We start from the raw sequence: 23,735 nt of genomic DNA, 5'->3' as shown, positions 1-23,735 counted from the left end.
GTTAGACCAAAGGGTTCATGAAAATAGTGACTCAGTTTCTGAAGATTAAAGACAAATCATGCTAAAGGTGAGGACTGGAGGAAGGATGGGGAGGTGCCTGAAGGTCAAAAGCTGAGCCAAGCCCCAAGGGTGGCACAATTTTGTGAATCAATTCAGGCTGAGTTTGCAGCTCCTCTTTCCCTGGTGGTGCTGAGGCAGAGGGTGGTGATTTGGTGCTTTGGGGAAGGAGAAGCCAGTGAAATGTAAAATTAATAGCCAGTACTCCAGGTTCCTCAATTGCAGTCAAAATTTATATGGTGAGGCCTGTTAGCCCTATCAGCAGGAGTGTGGTCCACTTCCGGACAGCGACAGGCAGGCTGTGGAAGAGGGACTGCTCCCAGGTCCGAGTCAGGGTCCCCCAAGGGACCAAAGGACAGGAGATCGAGGGCTGTGTTATGCACCATGCTTGATATACGTCCAGTGAAAAGGAAAGACCACCCCTTCACTTCATTAAAAGCTCTTACCAAGAACAGTAAACCTCAAGATAACAAAAATAACTGAACACACAATCCACCTGTGTCTTTGTACCCGATACATTACCTGTATGCTATGAACAAAAATTACGTCTCTCATTATATATTTCTCCAATCTGAAGTCTTTATTCATACTCAGTAATTCATGTAAAGTACAAATTAGTCTTTGCTTTCCATATCACTAAGAAATATACCATATTCACTGTTTTTGATGTAAACTTTCCCAGGAAATTTCTCTTGTGCCCATTTAGTTTTATAAGAATATCCTCTCATGCTATTATGCCAACATTCTACTTTATCTCCATTATATTTTTTCGTAAACCAAGAATATCAGTCTTTTTCTTTAAAAAGTTAGATGTTTTCTCTTAGTATTTCTGTCTCATGATATTTACAGTGAAAGGAAAACTATTTTAACTGAAGCATAATATGGTTAACAACAGCAAATGATAACAGTTCACTTGAGAGTTTACAAAAAATATATATACCAGATAGACGTTTAATAAATAAAACAAGCACTTGGAAGAAGTCCTTTGAAAGCAGGTCTAGGGACATTACCTGCATCCTCTGCACAGATTTTAAGAAAAAGGCCAGGTCTAAAAATGTACTCTGTCAAGAAACGAGCAACAAATGCATAAATGCATACATAACGGGAAGTACGCTAACACAGGCTGATGTGGCGTCCACCAGGAGTGACTGGTGCAGATACCGTCTGTAGAAGCCTTAATCTAAATCTTTCACTCGGCAACAGATTTCTTCTGTGAAGTCCGAGCATTTTGAATTGCCTCCCAAATCTTTGGTTAAGCTCTGAGAAAAGGGAAAAGCAAAGACAGAAAATGTACCCACATGTTAAACTGAAGCAAAAAACGTTTTTATTTAAAGTCCTCAGTGAGACACCGGCTGAGTGAGTTACCTGGCTACTCTTTCATTGAGTTCCTCATTTCAAAGTAAGACAGGCTCTACCACCACCCACCTACCCCAGGCGGACTTGGAAAAGCTAACTGGATAGTGTACGCAGAAACACGGCGAGAACAAGAACAAGTCTCCTGGGCCTTCGCTGGTGGTCCAGTGGTGAAGAATCTGCCTTCCAGTGCAGGGGACATGGGCTCAATCTCTGCTCAGGGAACTAAGACTCCAGGAGCTGCAGAGCAACTAAGCCCGCGGACCACAACAAGAGAACCCCACTAGCATGCCTCAGCAAAGACCCAGCACAGCCAAAGTTAAAAAACAAAACAAGATGCTCTCACCCCAAAGGGAAGGAGGGATGCCCTCCAAAAATCTTCCCTTGATCTGCACAATAGAGTCTAAGGAAGCATTTGATCATGGACATTTCATTGACCAGAAATCTAAACAAGAGGTTGGATAAATCTCTTGGGGAATTTAAGTTTGTTTTTTAAAAAACACATTTTGACCTATTTTGGGAGGCTAAGAAACCAACACTAGGGAAGTATTTAAATTACTAACTCTTCAACTCCCCTCTTTAGGAGAGAAATCCTCCCATTTCCCCTGTTTTCTACCAGCTTGTGCTCTTTACTCCCAAATAGAGCTCAATATATTTAATTCTCTCATCTCATCACATCCTATGCAATTTAAAGAGCCTACTGTGTAATTTAGGCATCTCTCTGCTGGGTTCTATGAGTAGCTTCTCTAATACAGTGTCAGAACAAAAAATATATATAATCACATGCCCTTCAATATGACTATATCAGGCTGTTAAAAACAAGCTTGGGTTTCTTATATCTTGGCCACAGAAATTTCAAAGTACAGAATTTTTAAAAAAATAAGCAGCAAACCTTGAAGATAAACCTTGTGCTAAGTGAAGTAAGGCAGTCAGAACAGAACAAGGGTGTGATTCAGCTTATGTGAGGTGCCTAGAGCAGTCAGATTTACAGAGACAGAAAGTAGAATGGTGCTTGCCAGAGGGTGAGACAACAGCAGAAAATAGGGAAATCACTGTTTAATGGGGACAGTTTCAGTTCAGGAAAATGAAAAAGTCTGGAGATGGGTGGTGGCGAAGGTCACATAACAATGTGAAAATGCTGGGTATTCAATACCCAATAGACTGTGCATCTCAAAAATTATTAAAGTGGTCAATTTTATATTAGGTGTACTTTATCCTTTGTTAAAATGATAACTTAAAAAAAAAAAGAAGAGATCTCAGGCTAAGGATCAACCTTTTGAGCCCAGCCTTGTAAAGCCATGATCTCCTCCATTCTCCCACTTTCAGAATAATCGATCACAACCCTCCCACGGGCCACAACCGCTTATAGAAACAGTGAAGCTTGTTGCGTAAGAGCCAGACTAGGTGTGAACCCCAACTCTGCCAGTTAGGAGCTGTGAGACCTTGGACAAACTTCCTCATCTATGTGCTCAGTCACTTCAGTCCTGTCTGACTCTCTGAGACCCCATGGACTATAGCCCGCCAGGCTTCTCTGTCCATGGGATTCTCCAGGCAAGAAAACTGGAGTGGGTTGCCATGCCCTCCTCCAGGGGCTCTTCCCAACCCAGGGATCGAACCTATGTCTCCTGCACTGGCAGGTGGGTTCTTTACCACTAGAGCCACTTAGGATGCCCTCATCTCTAAAATGGGCTTAATTACAGTATCTACGCCACAGAGTAGCAGAAATGTGCTGAGATTTTATATATATATATATATATATAGAGAGAGAGAGAGAGAGAGAGTATAAGATCATGTAAGTATTCAAGCATCAGCCATTAATACATCTATAACACTTCTATATTACTTTTATATCACAGATGCATTTAAAGTGACACAGAGCACCACTGTATTACAGACAAGTCTACACCTATGCCTACTGCTAGATTTCCAGCTCCTTGAGGTCTCAGACCTTACTTTATTCCTTATTTTATTATATCCTCCATACTTTATAATGTATGCAACAGATGTTTGCTGGAAAGAGGAAAAAGCTACTGAGAAAAATTACTGGACTTAGCCAAGATCTCATGGGTAGCAACAGGATAACCAGGTCTGCCCTGCTCTGACCCCCACATCACTGTCCTTCCCACTGCACACTGGCGCCCCTGCCTTGGTGCTTCTCAACCCTCCCCTGAGGAAACACACGGGTCCTCCCTTCAGAAGATGCAACATGTGCACACCCCCTGAGTTCACCCAGGGAGCCTGCATTAGGAACACCTACTTGATGTCCAATCCTTTGGCCCTCTTGAAAAGAATCATCATCTATCCTTCACATACAAAACCCAAGGAGGAAATGAATTTCACCCAGCCCAAGTGTGGCAAGATCACCGATACCTTTCCATCCTTAATTGTAGCAAAACATGCCGTCTCAATCTTCGCAGCATGGTCAAAAAGCCCCATGTGGCGCAGCATCATCACAGCGCTGAGCAGGAGGGCCGTGGGGTTGGCCATGTCCTTGCCCGCAATATCCGGGGCAGTCCCGTGAACCTGCAGGGTTGGGGGTGGGGCACAGTCAGAAGCGGGACAGAAGCAAACAGTTCTCCTCTGGGGAAGCTGGGCTCTTAATCAGCTTTCCCCTCCGATGGAAAACAGCTACAGAACAGCTATCCAGACACAGGTTTTAGAAATAAAGCCTCAGAAAAATGAAGAGCTAAAGTAATTTCTTTTAAGTGTAAAAAGATGAACAAACAATCTTATCCAGTGAACTTCTGGTAAAATATTTTAACTGAGGAAGGAAGCACAATAAACAATAAGGATATAAAAGAAACCAGAGGGAAATGAATGAATCAACTGAGCTTATACAAAAAGCTAAACAAATCTTCACTTTCTTTTGACAACTGGAAAAACTCAAGAGTTAACAGATGTTTATGCAGATAATCCCTCTTGGGTTCTCACGTCACTCTGATTTGAATTCAGCTTCAGGTGTCACCAGGGTTCTTACCGACTCGAAGATTGCAACTCCATTGGCTCCAATGTTGCCGCTTGGTGTCACACCAAGACCTCCAATCAATCCCGCACACAGGTCACTGGGGGCAGAAAAGCATTTCAAAGGACATTTTGAAAAACAAAACAGCTTACCTAGTGGTCAGACTTCTATCTTTACATACCATTCTCCACTAAGAGAACCTTGGGCTCCTTGAAGAAACAGCTGATTTCAGGACTAGTCAGGAACATATAGGATGAGCCTGAAGCACCTTACTGTGCCAGAGAACAAATAAGGGTCAGGGTCAGAGGGCACAGACACAGCTCAAAGGGACTGACACTGGCCAAGTCTGCGCAATCTGAGCACCAATATCGATGATGATAGTGAGGGACAGAACCCCTGAGTAAAACAGAAGCCGAGAGTCCAAACGGACATAAGTAAGTCAGTAAACAAATAAGACAGAAAGAAAAGCTTATCCTTCCAGTAGAATGCCAACTAATAGATGTAAAAGGAATGATGGATTTACAAAAGCACCATTTGGCCACCAGCATGCGTATGTGTGCAAAGACAGAGAAATGAGGAGGAGGCAGGAGGGAGTAATGAAGTAAGTCTGATAAAAATGTTAACATTTGGTGAATGTGGTGCTGAGTACACAGGATTTCTTTGTACTGTTCTTGCAACTTTCCTGTAAGTCTGAAATTATGCCAAAAGTTACCCCCCAAAAAACCGTGTAAAAATGAATACCTACCTTCCTAGCTATAAATGATACAACACTGAAATCAACCAACCAACCAATAAACTATCTGTAAAGTGGGAAGAGGGAACTAATGGTCAGGGAACTACAGTCCAGAGCTAATTTGGCAAATGAACAAAGGAATAACCTACCCAACATGTAACCATTATCACCACCTGAACTATCAGAATTCAACTCATATCTTCTAACAAATGCTATTTTTATAACCCTTGATTAAAATTCTTAAGCCACAATTTATTTTAGAACATTTATAAATAAACTGTAGGCTAAAAGGGCACAGCCAGACTTACCTAAGGATGTCTCCATACAAATTTGGCATAACAAGAACATCAAACTGGGACGGGTCTTGGACCATCTACAAAAAAGGCATTTGCGCATTCAGCAATCAAAACTGCACCACATGAACACACTATACACCACAAAACATAGCAGGTAAGTGTGAATATATACTTACATTCAAACATACTGTATCAAGGTACATCTCATTAAATTTAATATCTTTACAGTTTTCTGCAACTTCCCTGCATTTTTGCAGAAAAAGCCCATCTGACATTCGCCTGTATTTAATCAAATAAAAATTATTGAAAGCAAAGACTTGCAGAGAGAAAAAGATCAAATCAGAGAAGTAAAGTTCAAGAAATTCAAGTTCCAGAAGCCAAGATGTCTGATTTCAATTACAGTAAAAAAATTGGGGGGGGCAATCAGTAAAATGCAAAGTTAAATGTTTTGGGATACTTCTGGAAGCACAGAAGGGTAAAAAATGTAAAGGAGTTTGATCATAATGAAGAAGACTATATTATCTAGCAAGAATTAAGAAATATCTATTAATAAGGAAATGTTCAAATTGGCTTAAAAAGGTTAACTTACTCAATTATTTAAATAGTTTTACTATTTTACATGCTCAACACTTTTCTTAGGTTAGGAAACCTGCTTCTTAACACATCGAGTTAGCCTTTACTGCACTAGGGACGAGGAGAATTCAAACTGCTAGAATGATACATTGGATCAGATTAGCACTATGAGCACTATTTTAAGCTCCTGAACAGGTGGCCATTTCAGAAACATTCCTGCTATTCCCCTCCTAACACAGGAACGACTGCCCTTTTATAGACATGACTTAGCTAACAGGCCACCTCATCTGGGGACCTGGTCTCTCTGGCTTCCTTCTCTTCCCCTGCCTTAAACTGCCAGGACCTGAATTCCTGCTCCTTCCAAACTTGTTCATCACCCACCCGAGGAAACACATTAAATAGGAGACTGTGATACAAGAGCAATGCCCGACCCTCTGACTGGCTGCAAGGCCATCTTCCAGAACTATCAGGAAGCAGTGAGCAAGCTGCAGAGAGGAAAAGCAAGCCCTGCCACTGCTTGGCACCCACACAGCTGGAGGGAGCACCGCCCACTGGGACTCACATGATGTTGGCTTTGTGCACGGCCGTGACGTTGCTCCGGTGGTTGTTCCGTGCGTATTCAAAGGCAAACTCCGCGATGCGCTTGCTCGCCGCCTCGGTGATGAGCTTGATACTCTGCACAACGCCATCCACGATCTGAAAGAGAGGAAGTCCTGTCTTATTGAAAGGGTATGGCTCCAGACAGCCGGTGTGTGCGGACAACACCATCTGTGCCAGGCCTGCACGGCGCCAGCTGCCAAGGCGAGCGTCATGCATATGGCATGTCGGCAGGGAGTCATGTTCACCCCAGCCAGGTGAGCCACATATTATAAACCCCACTGCACAGATGAGGAAAACCGAGGTACAGAGATGGTCACCCATGGAGCTGAGGACTCAAACTTCAAACAGAGGACAAGTTCCCAAGCCTGTGCCCTCAAGCACCACACTCCCTCCCCGAGGCATCCGTTTGAGGCGACAAGACAAATACCCACAACTCCTCACTGAGTGAAAGGGAACTGTCTTTGGGAAATATTTTCACCTGGGAGTTTGAACAACAGTCCCAAGTACATAGAAAGCAACCTAACTAAAAATGAAAAAGGATCCAAATGAACATACCACATGCTCAATTCCACTGTATTCTCCTTCTGTGTTCTCTCGAATGGTGACAATATTTACGTCATGGTAAGGGGTTTTATAGCCTTCGATTGAGACGCATGGTCGGACATTTGCATATAAGTCAAATGTTTTACGCAGCAATAAATTCATAGATGGGTGACCAGCAGCTATTGGTGTTTTTAAAGGGCCTATAATAAAGAAGAATATGCAGATGACAACAAAATACATTCTGATCTTTTCTTTTTCTTTATAAACACAAGCTCTTAATGTTGACACTTGTCCCTCAGCATTGAGTTGGGGAAAGGACCTAGCAGATACCAAAATCCATGGATGCTCAAGTCCCTTATAAAATGACACAGTATTTGCATATAGCCTACATACATCCTCCTTTAAATCATCTCTAGACTACTTATAGTGCCTAACACAATGTAAACAACTATGTTAATAGTTGCCAGTGGAAATATTCTAGTTTTGCTTTTTGGAACTTTTCAGAATTCTTAATATTTTCAATACATGGTTGGTTCATGTTATCCATGAATATACAATGCATGGATATGCAGGGCCAACTGTATTTGAAATTCTAAGTTTCATTTTTTCCACTATTCCATCAGAGCTATATTTAGGATCCTTTCTCTGGACATGAAGTAGCTGTGTGACATGTCTAACATGCATGCTTCATGAAACGAGGGACACTTTTGCCAGCATCATTTGAAAGGACAGACAGGGGCTCTGTTTCTAAGTCTGATGCCCTCTTCATAAATGAGCCCACGCACAGCTGGTCACTCTCAGGCAGCACTAAGCACACGCTACACACCCTGTAAAAATGTGTTCTGCTCTAACTTGACCCTCTGCTTCAGATTCAGATATGGAAGAAGTTTCCTCAGTGAAGCTTTCTGCAATATCCACTGCACTGCACACCGACTGACTGAGGACCAAGCACTGTATCAAGTCCCTGACATTAGCTAATCCTATGACACCACTTCCCTAGTGCTTAATTCCAAGCTGTCACACGCCAGTATTTTGAATCATGGCCTGGAGCATGTATAAGCTAAAATTAATAAAAACGTAAAAATCATGCGAAAGATAAACCCAGGTAAAGATAAATATAACATCTGTCACAGAAATCAATAATAACAATCATACCACATCAGCACTACCTTTCAAGCCCATCTTGTTCTTATCCATGGACTCTTTGGCTTCTGGAGGGATCATCCACTTGCCTCCCGGCCCTTGAATGGCGGTGACGTTTCGCTCCTCCCACTGAATAGGAGCCTAGATGCCACACCACAGAGCACAGTGAACTGGAAAGAACTATATGTGACTCACATTCACACTGCAGCTATAAACAAACTTCTTCAACTTTGGATGCAACTGGTGAAAACACATACAGTCAAGGTCCAGAAAGCTCCTAGCATGCAAGAAGAGAGGTCATTCTCCAGCATGCCCAGAGGGATTCTCCACGTTACCCTTGTCCAGTCATCACTCTTAGCTGCCACCTGCCCACTGCTTGTTTTCACAATGACTCTTAGCGTGGCTATAATAGAATATCGTGCGGAGCAGAGAAACAGGATTCATAGAAGTATCACATAGTACTGATGCGTGGATGAACTTGGAAAACATTATGCTAAGTGCAAAGAGCCAATCATAAAAGTCATGTAATTTTAACACTCTATTTATATGAAGTGTCCAGAATAGGCAAATCTACAGAGAGAGATGGCAACCCACTCCAGCATTCTTGCCTGGAGAATCCCATGGATTGAGGAGCCTGGCGGGCTGCAGTCCATGGGGTCACAAAGAGTCGGACACGACTGAGTGACTTTACTTACTTACAGAGAGAGAAAGTAGATCAGTGGTTGCCTAGGGCTGGTGATGGGAGGGGGTAGGGTGGGAGAGATAAGGGTCATGGGGAATGGCTGCTGATGAGTATGGGGTTTCTTTTTGAGTGATGAAAATGTTCAAACATCAGATTGTGGTAATAATTACACAACTCCATGAATGAAATGAACTGGATACTTTACATGATGAACTGAACAGTATATGAATTAAATCTCAATAAAGCTGTTAAGAAAAAAAAAAGAAATATTAAATAACCTATAAAGGCAAGAATTTTAAGGTATAAACCAGTGCTATCCTTTCTTTGCAACCACACTTTGCATTGTGTACACACACAGCTGACAACCAACGGGGAATGCACTAGGAACAGGAACCAGAGCAAGACTTGGTCCTGGCTCCTAAGGAGCTCACAGCTGAGAGTGAGCGTCGTTCACCTCCCTCAGGGAACACTTTTACATAAGCATCATCTCCTCTGTAGGAGTTTTAATTAGAAATGCATATAGAAAAACAATGTATATTTAGCATAAATAAGTTGAATTCCTTCACTTTTACCTGTTGGTATCAAAATTAACCACTTATTTAATTTTATACATTATTTCACCTAGCAGCTATAAATAGCAATAATAAAGCATCAGGTCAAACAAAATCCAACTTTCCTAAATTCCCACTTTTAAATATCTACCTGCATTGAAGGATAGACTATTTGACAATAATACCTCATATTTGGTATTACCACACCCCAAAAAAAAAATCTTTCAAAATCTCCTATATATCAATAGTGTTTTGGAATATCTATTCTGTTTTCTTTCTTTTTTTTTTGGCAGGAAGGTAGAAGAAGGTAGCATGAGGGAGACAGGTGACTTGGCAGGACTTAAAGACCTTAAACCAAGGCAGAGTTCAAAAATCCATAAAAATTACAGTACTACTTGAATTCCTTTATGCATAACTGATGCCAACGCAGTAGCTTAAACCATTCACAATGATGGCAGCAACAACACTCTTCAAGTCAGAATCTGTGAAGTTTTAATGAGAGACCTCACCAACTTCATACAAACCTGAACAATTCATCCTAAGAGTTCATAGACTCCAAAGGGCTAAGAAAACTTTTGTACAATTTATTATCAAAAGTATGTAAACCCACTTACTTTGGCAGCATCAAAAATCTTCATAACTGCAGCAGAAATTTCTGGGCCAATTCCATCTCCTGGAATTAAAGTTACTGTCTTAACCTGAATATAAGAAATCATCAGAGGAGACAGTCAGAACTGATTTTTGAAGGTTTAAAAAAAGAACATCGTTCAAAAAGAAATCCAGTTTAGGGGTTCTTAACTCATAAGAAATCCCTTAAAAAAAAACAGACCTACCTCCCAACAGCTCATCAAAGTAGAGGCAAGAATCAAGAGATGCCACAACTCTACTTCCTAGCTGAGTCCAGAGGTTTCAAAAAGAACTTAAGCAATGCTCTCCAGAGAAAACAAAAATAAACCACCAAGTAAACTTCCCACCTGAAATTTCTTTTCAGACAAACTACAAAGAGACCACTTGAACGAAGTCCGTAAAACCAAGGAGAGCAAAACATTTCAACAGTGTTCTCTCACTAAAATTTAGAGGGTTTCCTATGAAGGCAGGCATATCCCTCTCCAACAGGAGCCTAGAAATTTCCATTTCTCATGTAACTCATTCAGTCTTACAAAACACTCTCAGACACCTCCAGACTAGCACTGTGGTCTTTTTTAACACACAGAAAATCAGACTTCACATCAAGAGAGGGTCTGTTTTCCTGAGTTCCTTTATAAAACTGGCCCCTAATGACAGCAGTAATCCAAATAAGCCCAGTGAAGTTTATTTGGAACCATTAAGAATATGGTATGTGATCATGCCTGCAATGTCTGAATCACACGTCGAATGACAAAGTGTATCTATAATGTAACATCAACAATGTAGTGCAAAGGCTTTCAAACACAGGGGAAAAAAGTATGTGAAGGGAAATGATGAGAGGATTTAAGTGAGCACTTCCATGTGGAAACTAAATATGTCATTATTTGTGGACTTTCCCCTACCTAGAAGTTTGACCCAGACAATGGTCCCTGGCCTGTCTCAGTTCTAGTTGCTTATGCTGGTTTGGCTAGGCTAGACAAAATAATCTAGGATGGAAACAATTTTCTCTAAGAATTAAAAAAATAAAAACTTTGATTAAAAAAAAAAAATCACTGATTCGTTTCCCTGGTCTTAGCTTCCAGCGATGCTGCCTAAGGGGCTTCCCAGGTGATCCAGTGGTAAAGAATCTGCCTGCCAGTGCAGGAGACTGGGGTTTGATCCCTAGGTTGGGACCATCCCCTGGAGAAGGAAATGGCAACCCACTCCAGTATTCTCGCCTGGAAAAATCCCATGGACAGAGCAGCCTGGTGGGCCAGTCCATGGGGTCACAAAGAGTTGGACAGGACTCAGCAAGCACACATGACGTTCCCTAAGCAGTGGACTAATTATTTCTGAATTTAGCTATACAATGCAAGGATTCTTTTAAAAAATTAGTTTATCTTCTTATTTCTCTCAAATATAACCACATTCCCACCAGGATAACATATATTTTAATGGAAAACCTGAAAATTAAGTAATAGCAGAGAGCAATGATCATCTCATTAGCTTTCAGAATGCATTTGAAATGCTAACAAGCCCCTGTCTGCATCTTTTGTAGCAAAAGCAGAGCCAAAAGAACCCCTTTGGCTTCTTCTTCCTGTTCTCCCAACATGTAATACAAAATGTCATCAGGCCACCAGAAAAATCTACTTTACTTCCAGAGTTCAGAAAGTCAATGAAAAAAAAAAAAAAAAAAAGTACTATGCTCTTATAAGTACCTGATGGGGTAAGATGTTATATGGGAGTATAGGAATTATGAATCCAAATCAGATTCTGTAAAAAGGAGGTAAAATAAAAACATACAGGAAGTCACTGACCCACAGTCTTAGAATGCTCTAAAAATGTGGTATCAGTTTTTAAAGCACAGAACTCTAATGCGGGGAATTCTAAAAGCAGCAGATTTAATGAGAAACAGATGATCTGTTAACAGGAGAGTCTATGAAGACTATGTAAGGAACGTATCAATATATATAAGCCTATAGGGCTTATAGATATTTGAGGCATTCTTAACTGGTGATCAATCTACTGTTTTCAGGGAAGCTTACAAAATAAAAATGCGAAGCAGGTTTTGAAGCTTCTCAACAATTTTCTCTCAACTTGTACTAGTTTGGAAAAAAAAACTGTCTTATCCAAATGAGATTGCAAAATAAAGTAACAGGCTCAAGGGTAATTTCTATCTATTTTTAAACAAGCCTCCTTCAAGATATCAATGTGACAGGCTTATATAGCCAGCTATAATACAATCTTTTTTAAAATGTACAAGTGACCTAATAGATTTACACATGTTCATCAGTAACTTAAATATATAAGTATGGCCACTTTTCCCCAATTTTAAATAAATGGAGATTAAATGCCATATAATAAATGTGTTAGAGCACTTTTCTTGAGAAACTTCTAAAAGGGAAAAAATAAAAGACATAATTATACTCACACCACCAGCAAAACCTCTGGTCACCTGTTTTTGGTTGTGGAATGCCCCCAGCAGCCGAGAGACCTAAATTTAATATCAACAAAAAAATGTCATGCACAGAATTAACCACATAGTGTTAAAAGGCAGACATGGCACCGTCTCTGACAGCTGACAATGCTGCAGCTTCACACAGATATATTCAGGAATTTCCGAGGAATATTTTTCTCATGTATTAGCTCAACATAGCAAGCTCTCTTGGATTTGAAAACCAAAATTTTCAGTTTACCTTTGCTTTGAGAATTTAAGTACTATAATATGCACTTTTAAAGTTGATTTTATCAATATAAGTCGTCAAAAGATGTTGAAAATAGAATGAAACTCTACTTTTTTAAAACTCAAACACTGAATTTTCCTCAGATGATCTGGACAGTTTTATGTCCACACTCTTGACCACAGGATCAATTTGGGGGTCACACACACCCTAGGAAAACTACCACTAATTTTAAGAGCCAGCAGGGTCCTTATGAATCCCAGAGCCCAACTCACTCATTATACAGTGGAAACAGTGGGTCCAAAGAGTAGGGATTTGTCTAAAGCCACAGAGACCACAAAGAGACCAGAATCTGGGTCTCCTAACTCCTATTCCAGGGCTCCTCCAGTTACACACTCTGCCGATTCTTTTCCCATGAATGTCAAGAAATTATACTTTGTAATAAAAATCTAAGAAAGTTTATTGAATACCATCTTGACATGCGTCATACAGAATGAAGATTTTAAATTATCTACTTCTGATAATATAGGTAATTTCATTATTATTGTTAATTGCTAGGACAGGGAAAGATACAAAAATAAATAAATAAACGTGATCTACTAACCCCATTTGGAGAAGGAAATGGCAACTCACTCTAGTATTCCTGCCTGGAGAATCCCATGGACAGAGAAGCCTGGCGGGCCACAGTCCATGGTGTTGCAAGAGTCGGACACAACTTAGTGACTAAACCACCACTGACCCCACTACCCAAAGATGCTGTTGGTACATCTTTTTTCCACTTAACACTATGACACACCAGAAATATAAATTCTAAAGGGTTATTTTGAACTTTAATAATTCAGTTCTTGAAAACTGGTACAAAGTCACATTACAACACACAGAATAAATTAAAGAAACTGGCTACATAGACCAAAGGTATTAAAACTAAAATTCATTAAAAGTTTTGAAGGTTAACTTTTTTTCATGCTAGATACTTGAGCAAAGATACATTTGTTATATCCTTAGTCATCCTTTTGGGGGACAGTTCTTAAAAGTCCTGAACCTTTGGCTATAATATCAGCATGTAGTAAAGAGACACCAACAGCCAAGGAGCTGAGAACAGGTTGTATCCTCTAACCCAGCAACTAGTTATCTCTCTGGACTGAAAATAAAATAAAAGATAGGGCATGACCCAAAAGAATATGCTATGCCAAAACCACTGGCCAAAAACTCAATCCTAGAGTGTGGTTCATCCACCAGCAAATGGGCTATTGGAAGGAAGGGAGACTACTTTAAGGCTATGTTATAAAATTTGCGTGAGTCCTTCTCCCCACCCTTCAAAAAGAGACAAAAAACATTCACTCAAAACAGGCCCATGTCTTTGTGGCAAAAGACCCAACCAAACTAACTGACTTACAATGTAAATCCACAAGGCAAAGATTTTCATGTTTTGTTCACTGCTTTTCTATCTCCAGTGCCTAGAAAGTGCCTAGTTCTGAGCACACATAGTAGGTGCTCAGAATACTTTTGGAAAAACTGAGGCCAGTATCGCCCTGTCTGATGAGTTCCCACCCACTCCAGCAAACAGCTTCAATACTTGAAATAGTTTTCTCTTAGCAACCAGTCTTTTCCATATTTGTCATCTCTCCTTTGTGACCTTAAAGTAAGGCAGTACCGCACCTAAATCACCCAGAACTTAAAGTAAAACAAGATTTTTAAAAGCACAGACTGTCTTCTACTTTATATTGTACTTGTATAATATACATATATAGTTATATGTATTATATACATATATTACATCATTTTATTTTTTATAAAACCTGGGGAGGTTATATTAGTAGCCCTTTTCAGGTAAGGAGACCAAGACCAGGCTCAAAGAATATGGACTGAACCTGTGACTTCACCCATAGCACCTCATTTCCTTTTTTACTTTCATCCTCCAACTTAAAAACATATAAATACACTCTTGAAAGTATTACAGGTACTCAATAAAAGCCTGCTGATGGGAAACTGCTTCATTATAATTATAGTATTTTAGAGCCAGAAAGGTCTTTAGAAACCCTTTAATTTTCTCTAAATAAAGCTTCTTTAGGGAAAAAAAAATTATATATATATATATATGCTTATACAGATCTTTTTCAAATAGAACCTGAAATGGAACTCTTAATAGAGAACTTATTTTGACTGAAACTCACAACCAGCTCAGCATCCCGGACGTCAACTTCCAAGGCACTGCCTACTCCAGTCCCTAAAGGGAGCCTCCAAGGCACCACCTACTCCAGTCCCTAAAGGGAGAAACTGGCCCATAGAGGTCAAATGACTGCCAGAGGTCAAATGACTGCCAAAGGTCACACTGGGAGTCCATGTCAGAGAACCTCATCGTCTGATTCCATAACCCAACACTTTGTGAATACCTACGCATAGTTTTTTTCTTAGAGACTACACTAAAGGAAAAACAAATTTACTAGCACTTTACTAGCTGTTTTAGTCTCTCATTCTGAACTTTTATGTATCGATCAAAGATAATTAGGTGTTAGGTGTAAGCTCAGTGATTAAAGGATTGACTTCTGTTTAGACGATGACACGTAAGTTGCTTTACCTTCAGGAGTGAATGTGAAATAAGTTACCATTACACACAAGTCCAGGTCTGAAGAGGGTAACAAAGCAGAACCCAGTTACTAAATAAAATGCAGCTACTGATGCCCAACTGTCTGCTTGAAGGCTGCAAGATAAGTATGTTGATCGGTAGGAGAGCTTCGGACTTTTGTGTTGCTTCTGTGTTAGGTGCTCTCACATTATTTTATTCAATCCTCAACATCTCTGTGAAGCAAGGATAGATATTTTACAGATGGCTTATTAAGACTCACAAATGTTAAGTAATTTACTCAGGGTCACATGATCAGTCGGTGGCATTGCCAAGATTTAAACCTAAGTCTCCTAAATTCTGGTGTAGAGCACTTTTCACTAAATTAAACGTATGCAAACCTCACTTTATACTCAAAGCAAGGGAGAAATACAGTATCAAATTTTCTAGAGAAAAGCTAAACTGCTTATGGTAGGTTTTTAGGGGATCATTCTCTAAGAGCAACAGGAGACCTGAGGGCCCATTTTTCCCTCTGCCTATGGAGAAGGCGATGGCACCCCACTCCAGTACTCTTGCCTGGAAAATCCCATGGACAGAGGAGCCTTGTAGGCTGTGGTCCATGGGGTCTGGAAGAGTCTGACACGACTGAGCGACTTCCCTTTCACTTTCCACTTTCATGCATTGGAGAAGGAAATGACAACCCACTCCAGTGTTCTTGCCTGGAGAATCCCAGGGGTGGGGGAGCCTGGTGGGCTGCCGTCTATGGGGTCACACAGAGTCGGACACGACTTAAGTGACTTAGCAGCAGCAGCATGATTTGTTGTCTGACCTTGACCACAGACAGAGCAGGCAAAATGGGACTTGGAACTGGTAATCCTGAGACACCTGAGTTCCTCTTCCAGTTCTGACAGGGATTTCCTGTGTGACCTTGAGCAATTACGTTTTCAGGCAAAGTTAGTTCCACTGAGGAACCAAGGAACTGCAGACGGTCTGCAACCCTTTCCAGCTCTGGCAGGCATCCCAGCTGTCAAGGTGAGATCACAGGACTCTCACCAACACAAGGTAAAGGAAAGGCGTTGCTGGTCTCCCTCTCCCAGTCTCTGGGTGCTCAGGTTCCAAGGTGCAACGTGTCCCGTGTGCTCTGAAGGGGAAATAGCTACAACAGCAGACTGGGAAGCGCTCCAAGGGAGAAAAAAATCTGGCAGGAAAATGACCCCGGGATTCCCTCACCTGAGAAAACCTCTCAAGCCCAACGCACGTGCCGGTGGCTAGGGAGGTTACCCGGCCGGGGCCGGAGTAGAGACCGGGGGAAGGCCCAGGTCTTGCTGAGGCGGACTCTGTGCGCGATCTGCAGGCTGCAGGGCCGCAGCTTCGGAAATAGCCGGGATGGCGGAGCCGGGCCGGCGGCTCCGGTGACCTTCCCGGGCTCCGCGCGAGGCCTGGGCTCCGGCCGGGACAGATGCCGGCGGTGGCACTGGGGTCTCATCGGGAACAGGACCGGCGCTCCCCGCCTTGACCTTGATGCTGTCCCCGCCCCAGGCGCGACCTTCCGGGAGCGGGGCTTCCTACACACCGCCTGCGGGCCACCGAGCCAGGCGCACGGGCGGCCAGGACCGGCTCCCTGACTGTTCCCAGCCAGTCGCACGCCGACGCCTTCCCATCGGGGCCTGCGCGCCAGCCCCCGCCCAGCACCCAGCACGCCCGCCAGCCACATGCGGGCCTGCCCGGCGCTCACCTTGGAGATCCACGCGGGCCCTGCCATCGCGTCCACTCCTCTCACCCCGGCGACAGCGGCGGCAGTAGTGCGCAGCCGCCCAGCCAGCGTCTGGAGCCCGCCCCCTTTGGGCCCCGCCCCCTGGAAGCCCGCCCCGCAAGTTCGCGTAGGGGATTTTCCGAGCACCCTCCTGCTCCCGGCCCTGGACACCCGGCTCCGCTGGCCAATCGCCGGGCTTGTCTCGCAGCGGCGGGCAGAGCAGCGACCCGGAAGCTGCTGGCAGGGATCTCTGGTCAGAGTCCTTCCTCTCCCGCTTCATTCATAGATTTCAGGGTTTAGGTGGGCTGTTTGTTCCGCGTCTACTGGATGCCAGTCACTCTTATGGATTTGGAGGATATAGCTTCTCTTACCGAGTTTACAACCTCAGGGAGGGAGGGAGATCATTTACTCGTTTCACAAATGTTTTATTATTTTAACAGCTTTATTGAGGTATAACGTATACGTATAACATATACAATAAAATTAACTCGCTGTAATTTCGCAGTAATTTTCAATAAATGTAAGCACTTGCACAACCATCACCACAATCCAGTTTTCCAACCTGTGAAAATGCTCCTTGTACCCAGCTCCCATCCCACGCCCCAGCAACTACCGATCTACTGTCTGTCTTCAAAGCTCTAAACATTTCTGAGTACCGCCCAATTACCAGGCACTGTTCTCAGTGTTAGTTTTACAGTCCAGTAGAAAAGGCAGACGCCAATAAAGTATGACAGAAATAGGTAAATGAAAACTGTGATAAGTATCAGAAAGGGAAGGCGCAAGGAGCAATGAGAAAGTAAAATCAGGGGACCTGATTCAAATCTGAGAAAGAGGGCAGAGGAAATAACGTCATATTCCCCTCCCTCCTCATCTTCTCAGCAACCAGAGTCCTGAAGCTCTGCTGATCACAAGTCCCATAGTTGCGTGTCTGGGTGATTTAGACCAAGTCTCCCCACACCACACCCTGAAAAAGGTTCTTTCCAGAGAAGAGCTACCCATCTACCTAGAAAAGTGGTGAATTCGATGCACAAGTGATGCCATTGACTTTGATGAGGTAATAAAGTCTGTGGCTTCATCAGGATACAGGGACCTCATCACTCTCCTCTTGGCCTTTGCTCTCATCAGGCCCTGGCAGTTCCACCCTAAGGTGCTCTCGGCAGTGCCCCTCCACTCCCCTCCACTGCCATCACTGCCCTCCTTCAGGACTGACCATCTCATGTCCAGACAATGGCAGCAGCCTCCTCTCCCAACAACCTGCCCCTTCCAATCTTTTCTCCACACAGTCCTCTCCTTTCACAGCTCTCACAGCCCATGCCGGCCCTAACACCTCTTGGCTCTCCCATTCATCTCTCAACACTGTCTTTTATTCAGCTGTATTTCCTGTCACTCCTTCCAGCCCCAAAGTCCTGGAGTGCCCGCCAAGTAGGGCTCCTGGCCAGCCCACAAATGCTTCCCATATTTTACCCGGCCTATGCTCATGCCGTTCCCTCTGCTTGAATGTTCTTTTGTGCCATTTCCACCTGTTGAAATTCCAGCCACTCGTCAAGACTCAGTTCAGATGTTGATTCCTTTGGGAAGCCCCTCAGACTCACGCATGTGTTCCTTCTCCATACCTGGAGCCAGTAGAACTTGGTTCCTACCTCTTCCAGGAGCTTTATCGCTTTCTCCCCTGCTGTGTACCACTGAAGAGCCTCCTCAAGCTCAGAGACAGTCTGTTATGTCTTTGTTTCTGGAATATAGACTGAAACTACTTGCTGCTCATTGATTAAAAAACAAAATGTGAAATGATTTTCTCCAAGGTCTATTCAATCCTCACAACAGTCCTGTAGGAAAACTGAGGTATAGCTAGTTAAGTGATGATGCTGACATTGTACTAGGGTGCTTCCTAATTACCAAGGCAGTTCTCCTCACGGTTAAACTTCCCCTGGGAAGGAGGGTCATTCAACTCAACAAATCCTTCCTAAGTAGGGTCCCTCTCAGGTGCACTGTGAAGACAAGGGAATGAATCAGCCCCAGCCTTGCCCTTGGAGTCTAGTGAGGGAGAAACACAGAAGAGATTCAGCCAGGTGCTCTAACAGTTTGGGGAGGGAATGCGGTGCAGGGCGAGAGGGGGTGTGGATTAGGGAAGATTCCACTGCGGAGATGGCATTTGAATCATCCTCAAAGAGACTGAGGGCTTCCCTGGTAGCTCAGATGGGATCTCAAAGAGTCGGACAGGACTGAGCAACTAACACTTTTACTTTGAAGAGATCGAAAAGGTCAGCAGCCTGAGATGGGGCCCTGAGGAGACACCAGGGCCAGCCAAGACTTTGAGGCAGAAAAGTGACAAGTCCTTGAAAGCTCGGGCTCTGGGGATTGACAAGACCTCAGAGGTTTCCTAGTCTAACTCCCATATCAAGGTGCTTCCTGACTCTGGAGCAGCTGGAAGGACAGCAGGGAGAGAGAAAGCTACCTCCCCCGCAGCCAGGACCTGTTCCCTGAGTCCAGAACTGCCAGCCACTATTCTTCATACATGGTCCAGAGTTCCTCCAACATGCAGGTCACTCTCCTCTGGAAAAGCCCCCTTGTCCTGCCTCCTGTGCTCTGTAGTGTCCAGAGATCCCATCAGCGAGCCGTGTTTGGACCAGACAGTGGGAAAACTGCCTCTCAGGAGAAGGATCTGTGAAGTGTTTGCAACCCCATGGACTGTAGCCTACCAGGCTCCTCTGTCTGCGGGATTTTCCAGGCAAGATTATCGGGGTGGGTTGCCATTTCCTCCTTCAGGAGGATCTGGAAGGTGCGCCCTTATCTGTGACGACAACACTACCTGATCCAGGCGTGCTTCACTCTAAGTAAAAACGTTGTAGCCAAGATGGCAGTTTTTAAATTAGTAAAACTGGAATATAATTATTCACATACCAAAAGCTTTTCGAAAAATTTTTACCAAAGGGACACAAATCTATTTCAACAGAATATCCCTAGTTTATTTTCCTATTAGGGCTTTAGTAAATAAATGGGAAAAGGTTCTGAATAACCAGTTCACAGTCAAAGAAATGCAAACATTTTATTTTACAAATATTTATTTATTTAATTTATTCATCTTTGACTGCATCAGGCCTTAGTTTCGGCACACAGGATCTTCACTGTGGCGCTCAGGCTTCTCTCTAGTTGTGGTGAGGGCTTCAGAGCACATGGGCTCAGTAGTTGCAGCACAGGAGTTCTCCCGTTATGGTGCATGGGTTCTCTAGTTGAGGTTCATGGGTTGAGTAACTGTGGCAGGGCCTTAGCTCCCCCTTGCATGTGGAATCTTAGTTCCCCAATGAGCGATTGAACCTGAATCTCCTGCATTGGAGGGTGGATTCTTCACCACTGGACACCAGGGAAATCTCACAAATAAACTTAAAAAAAACCTTTCTTTTCTTCTTTTTTAAAAATTTTTTTATTGAAGGATAATTGCTTTACAGAGTTTTGTTGTTTTCTGTCAAACCTCAACATGAATCAGCCATAAGTATACATATATCCCTTCCCTTTTGAACCTCCCTACCATCTCCCACCCCATCCCATCTCTCTAGATTGATACAGAGCTCCTGTTTGAGCTTCCTGAGCCATACAGCAAATTCCTGTTGGCTATCTATTTTACATTTGGTAATGTAAGTTTCCATGTTACTCTTTCCATACATCTCACCCTCTCCTTCCCTCTCCCCATGTCCCTAAGCATATTCTCTATGTCTGTTTCTCCACTGCTGCCCTGAAAATAAATTCTTCAGTATCATTTTTCTAGATTCTGTATATTTGCTTTATAATATGATATTTATCTTTCTCTTTCTGACTCACTTCAAGCTGTATAATAGGTTCTAGGTTCATCCACTTCATCATAACTGACTCAAATGTGTTCCTTTTTATGGCTGAGTAATATTCCATTGTGTATATGTACCACAACTTCTTTATCCATTCATCTGTCTATGGACATCTAGGTTGCTTCCATGTTCTAGCTGTTGTAAATAGTGCTTCAATGAACAATAGTATACATGTGTCTTTTTCAACTTTTGTTTCCTCAGGGTGTATGCATAGGAGTGGTTTTGCTGGGTCATATGGTGGTTTTATTCCTAGTTTTTTAAGGAATCTCTATACTGTCTTCCATAGTGGCTGTGTCATTTTACATTCCCACCAACAGTGCAAGAATGTTCTCTTTTCTCCACACCCTTTCCAGCATTTATTATTTATAGACTTTTGGATGAGGGCCATTCTGACTGATGTGAGGTGATATCTCATTGTAGTTTTGATTTGCATTTCTCTAATAATGAGCGATGCTGAGCATCTTTTCATGTGTTTGTTAGCCATCTGTATGTCTTCTTTGGAGAAATGTCTGTTTAAGTCTTTTCCCCACTTTTTGATTGGGTTGTTTGTTTCTCTGACATTGAGTTGTATGAGCTGCTTGTATATTTTGGAAATTAATCCTTTGTCAGTTTTCATTTGCTATTATTTTCTCCCATTCTGAGGGTTGTCTTTTCATGTTGCTTATAGTTTTCTTTGCTGTGCAAAAGCTTTTAAGTTTAATCAGGCCCCGCTTGTTTACTTTTGTTTTTATTTCCATTACTCTAGGAGGTGGATCATAGAGGATCTTGCTTTGATTTATGTCATCGAGTGTTCTGCCTATGTTTTCCTCTAAGAGTTTTATAGTTTCTGGTCTTACATTTAGTTCTTTAGTCCATTTTGAGTTTATCTTTGTGTGTGGTTTAAGAAGTGTTCTAATTTCATTCTTTTACATGTAGCTGTCCACTTTTCTCAGCACCATTTATTGAAGAGACTGACTTTGCCTCATTGTATATTCTTGCCTCCTTTGTCAAAAATAAGGTACCCATTGGTGCATGGGTTTATTTCTGGGCTTTCTATCTTGTTCCATTGGGCTATATTTCTGTTTTTGTGCCAGGACCATACTGTCTTGATGACTATAGCTTTGTAATATAATCTGAAGTCAGGAAGGTTAATTCCTCCAGCTCCATTCTTCTTCTCAAGACTGCCTTGGCTATTCAAGGTCTTTTGTGTTTCCATATGAATTGTGAAATTTTTTGTTCTAGTTCTGTGAAAAAATGCCATTGGTAATTTGATAGAGGTCACATTGAATCTGTAGATTGCATTTGGTAATATAGTCATTTTCACAATGTTGATTCTTCCTACCCAGGAACATGGACTATCTCTCCATCTGTTTACATCATCTTTGATTTCTTTCATTAATGTCTTATAATTTTCTGTATACCATTCTTTTGTCTCCTTAGGTAAGTTTATTCCTAGATATTTAATTCTTTTTGTTGCAGTGGTGAATGAGATTGATTCCTTAATTTCTCTTTCTGATTTTTCTTTGTTAGTATGCAGAAATGAAAGTGATTTCTGAGTATTGATTTTGTATCATGCAACTTCACTAAATTCACTGTTTAACTCTAGTAATTTTCTGATTCTATCTTTAGGGTTTTCTATGTACAGTATCATGTCATCTGCAAAGGGTGAGAGCTTTACTCTTTTCTGATCTGGATTCCGTTTCTTTTTCTTCTCTGATTGCTGTAGCTAGGACTTCCAGAACTATGTTGAATAACAGTGGCAAAAACAGACACTTTTGTCTTATTCCTGATCTTAGGGGGAATACTTTCAGTTTTTCACAATTGAGAATAATGTTTGCTGTAGGCTTATCATATACGGCCTTTACTATATTGAGGTAGGTTCCTTCTATGCCCATTTTTTTTGAGGAGTTTTAATCATAAATGGGGGCTGAATTTTGTCAAAGGCTTTTTCTGTATCTGTTGAGATGATCATATGGTTTTTATCTTTCAATTTGTTAATATATTGACAATTATATACGACAATGTGACAATTAAATCACATTGATTGATTTGCATATATTCAAGAATCCTTTCATTCATAGAATAAACCCAACTTGATCATGGTGTATGAGCTTTTTGATGTGCTGCTGAATTCTGTTTGCTAAAATTTTGTTGAGGATTTTTGTATCTATGTACATCAGTGATATGGCCTGTAGCTTTCTTGTGTTGTCTTTGGAGAATTCCATGGACTGTATAGTCCATGGGGTTGCAAAGAGTTGGACACGACTGAGTGACTTTCACTTTCACTTTTGTCTGGTTTTGGTATTAGGGTGATGGTGGCCTCATAGAATGAGTTTGGAAGCGTTCCTTCCTCAGCAATTTTTTGAAAGAGTTTTAGAAGGATAGGCATTAGCTCTTCTCTAAACATTTGATAGAATTCTCCTGCAAAGCCATCTGGTCCTGGGCTTTTGTGTTTTGGGAGAGTTTTGATTACAGCTTCAATTTCAGTGCTTGTAATTGGGTTGTTCATTTATTTCTGCATTGTCTGCTGTAACCTCTCCTTTTTAATCTCTACTTTTGCTGATCTGATTCTTCTCTCTTTTTTTCTTGAGTCTGGCTAAAGGCTTGTCAATTTTGTTTATCTTCTCAAAGAACCAGCTTTTAGTTTTATTAATCTTTACTATTGTTTCTTTTGTTTCTTTGTCATTTATTTCTGCTCAGATCGTTATGATTTCTTTCCTTCTACTAATTTTTTTTGGGGGGGAGGTTGTTGTTCTTCTTTTTCCAGTTGTTTTAGGTGTAAAGTGAGGTTGTCTATTTGATGTTTTTCTTGTTTCTTGAGGTA

The 23,735-nt window shown here is 41.9% G+C and overlaps 1 protein-coding gene across 1 annotated transcript; it reads right to left on the bottom strand.

The window, feature by feature from the left end:
• Positions 1 to 616: 616 nt before the first annotated feature.
• Positions 617 to 17,294, bottom strand: IDH3A (isocitrate dehydrogenase (NAD(+)) 3 catalytic subunit alpha). Its single transcript, XM_069559682.1, has 11 exons — positions 17,079 to 17,294; positions 12,531 to 12,593; positions 10,108 to 10,191; positions 8,287 to 8,401; positions 7,130 to 7,317; positions 6,537 to 6,670; positions 5,578 to 5,680; positions 5,414 to 5,478; positions 4,388 to 4,472; positions 3,781 to 3,933; positions 617 to 1,316 (listed from the first exon to the last, which is right to left on the bottom strand). The coding sequence occupies exons 1-11, from the start codon at positions 17,103 to 17,105 to the stop codon at positions 1,233 to 1,235; spliced, it is 1,101 nt and encodes a 366-aa protein (XP_069415783.1). The 5' UTR covers positions 17,106 to 17,294; the 3' UTR covers positions 617 to 1,232.
• Between the last annotated feature and the right edge of the window lie 6,441 nt (positions 17,295 to 23,735).

Source organism: Ovis canadensis, chromosome 18 (assembly GCF_042477335.2).
Source record: "Ovis canadensis isolate MfBH-ARS-UI-01 breed Bighorn chromosome 18, ARS-UI_OviCan_v2, whole genome shotgun sequence".
NCBI lineage: Eukaryota > Metazoa > Chordata > Mammalia > Artiodactyla > Bovidae > Ovis > Ovis canadensis.
This window is presented reverse-complemented; position numbering and strand designations above follow the sequence as displayed.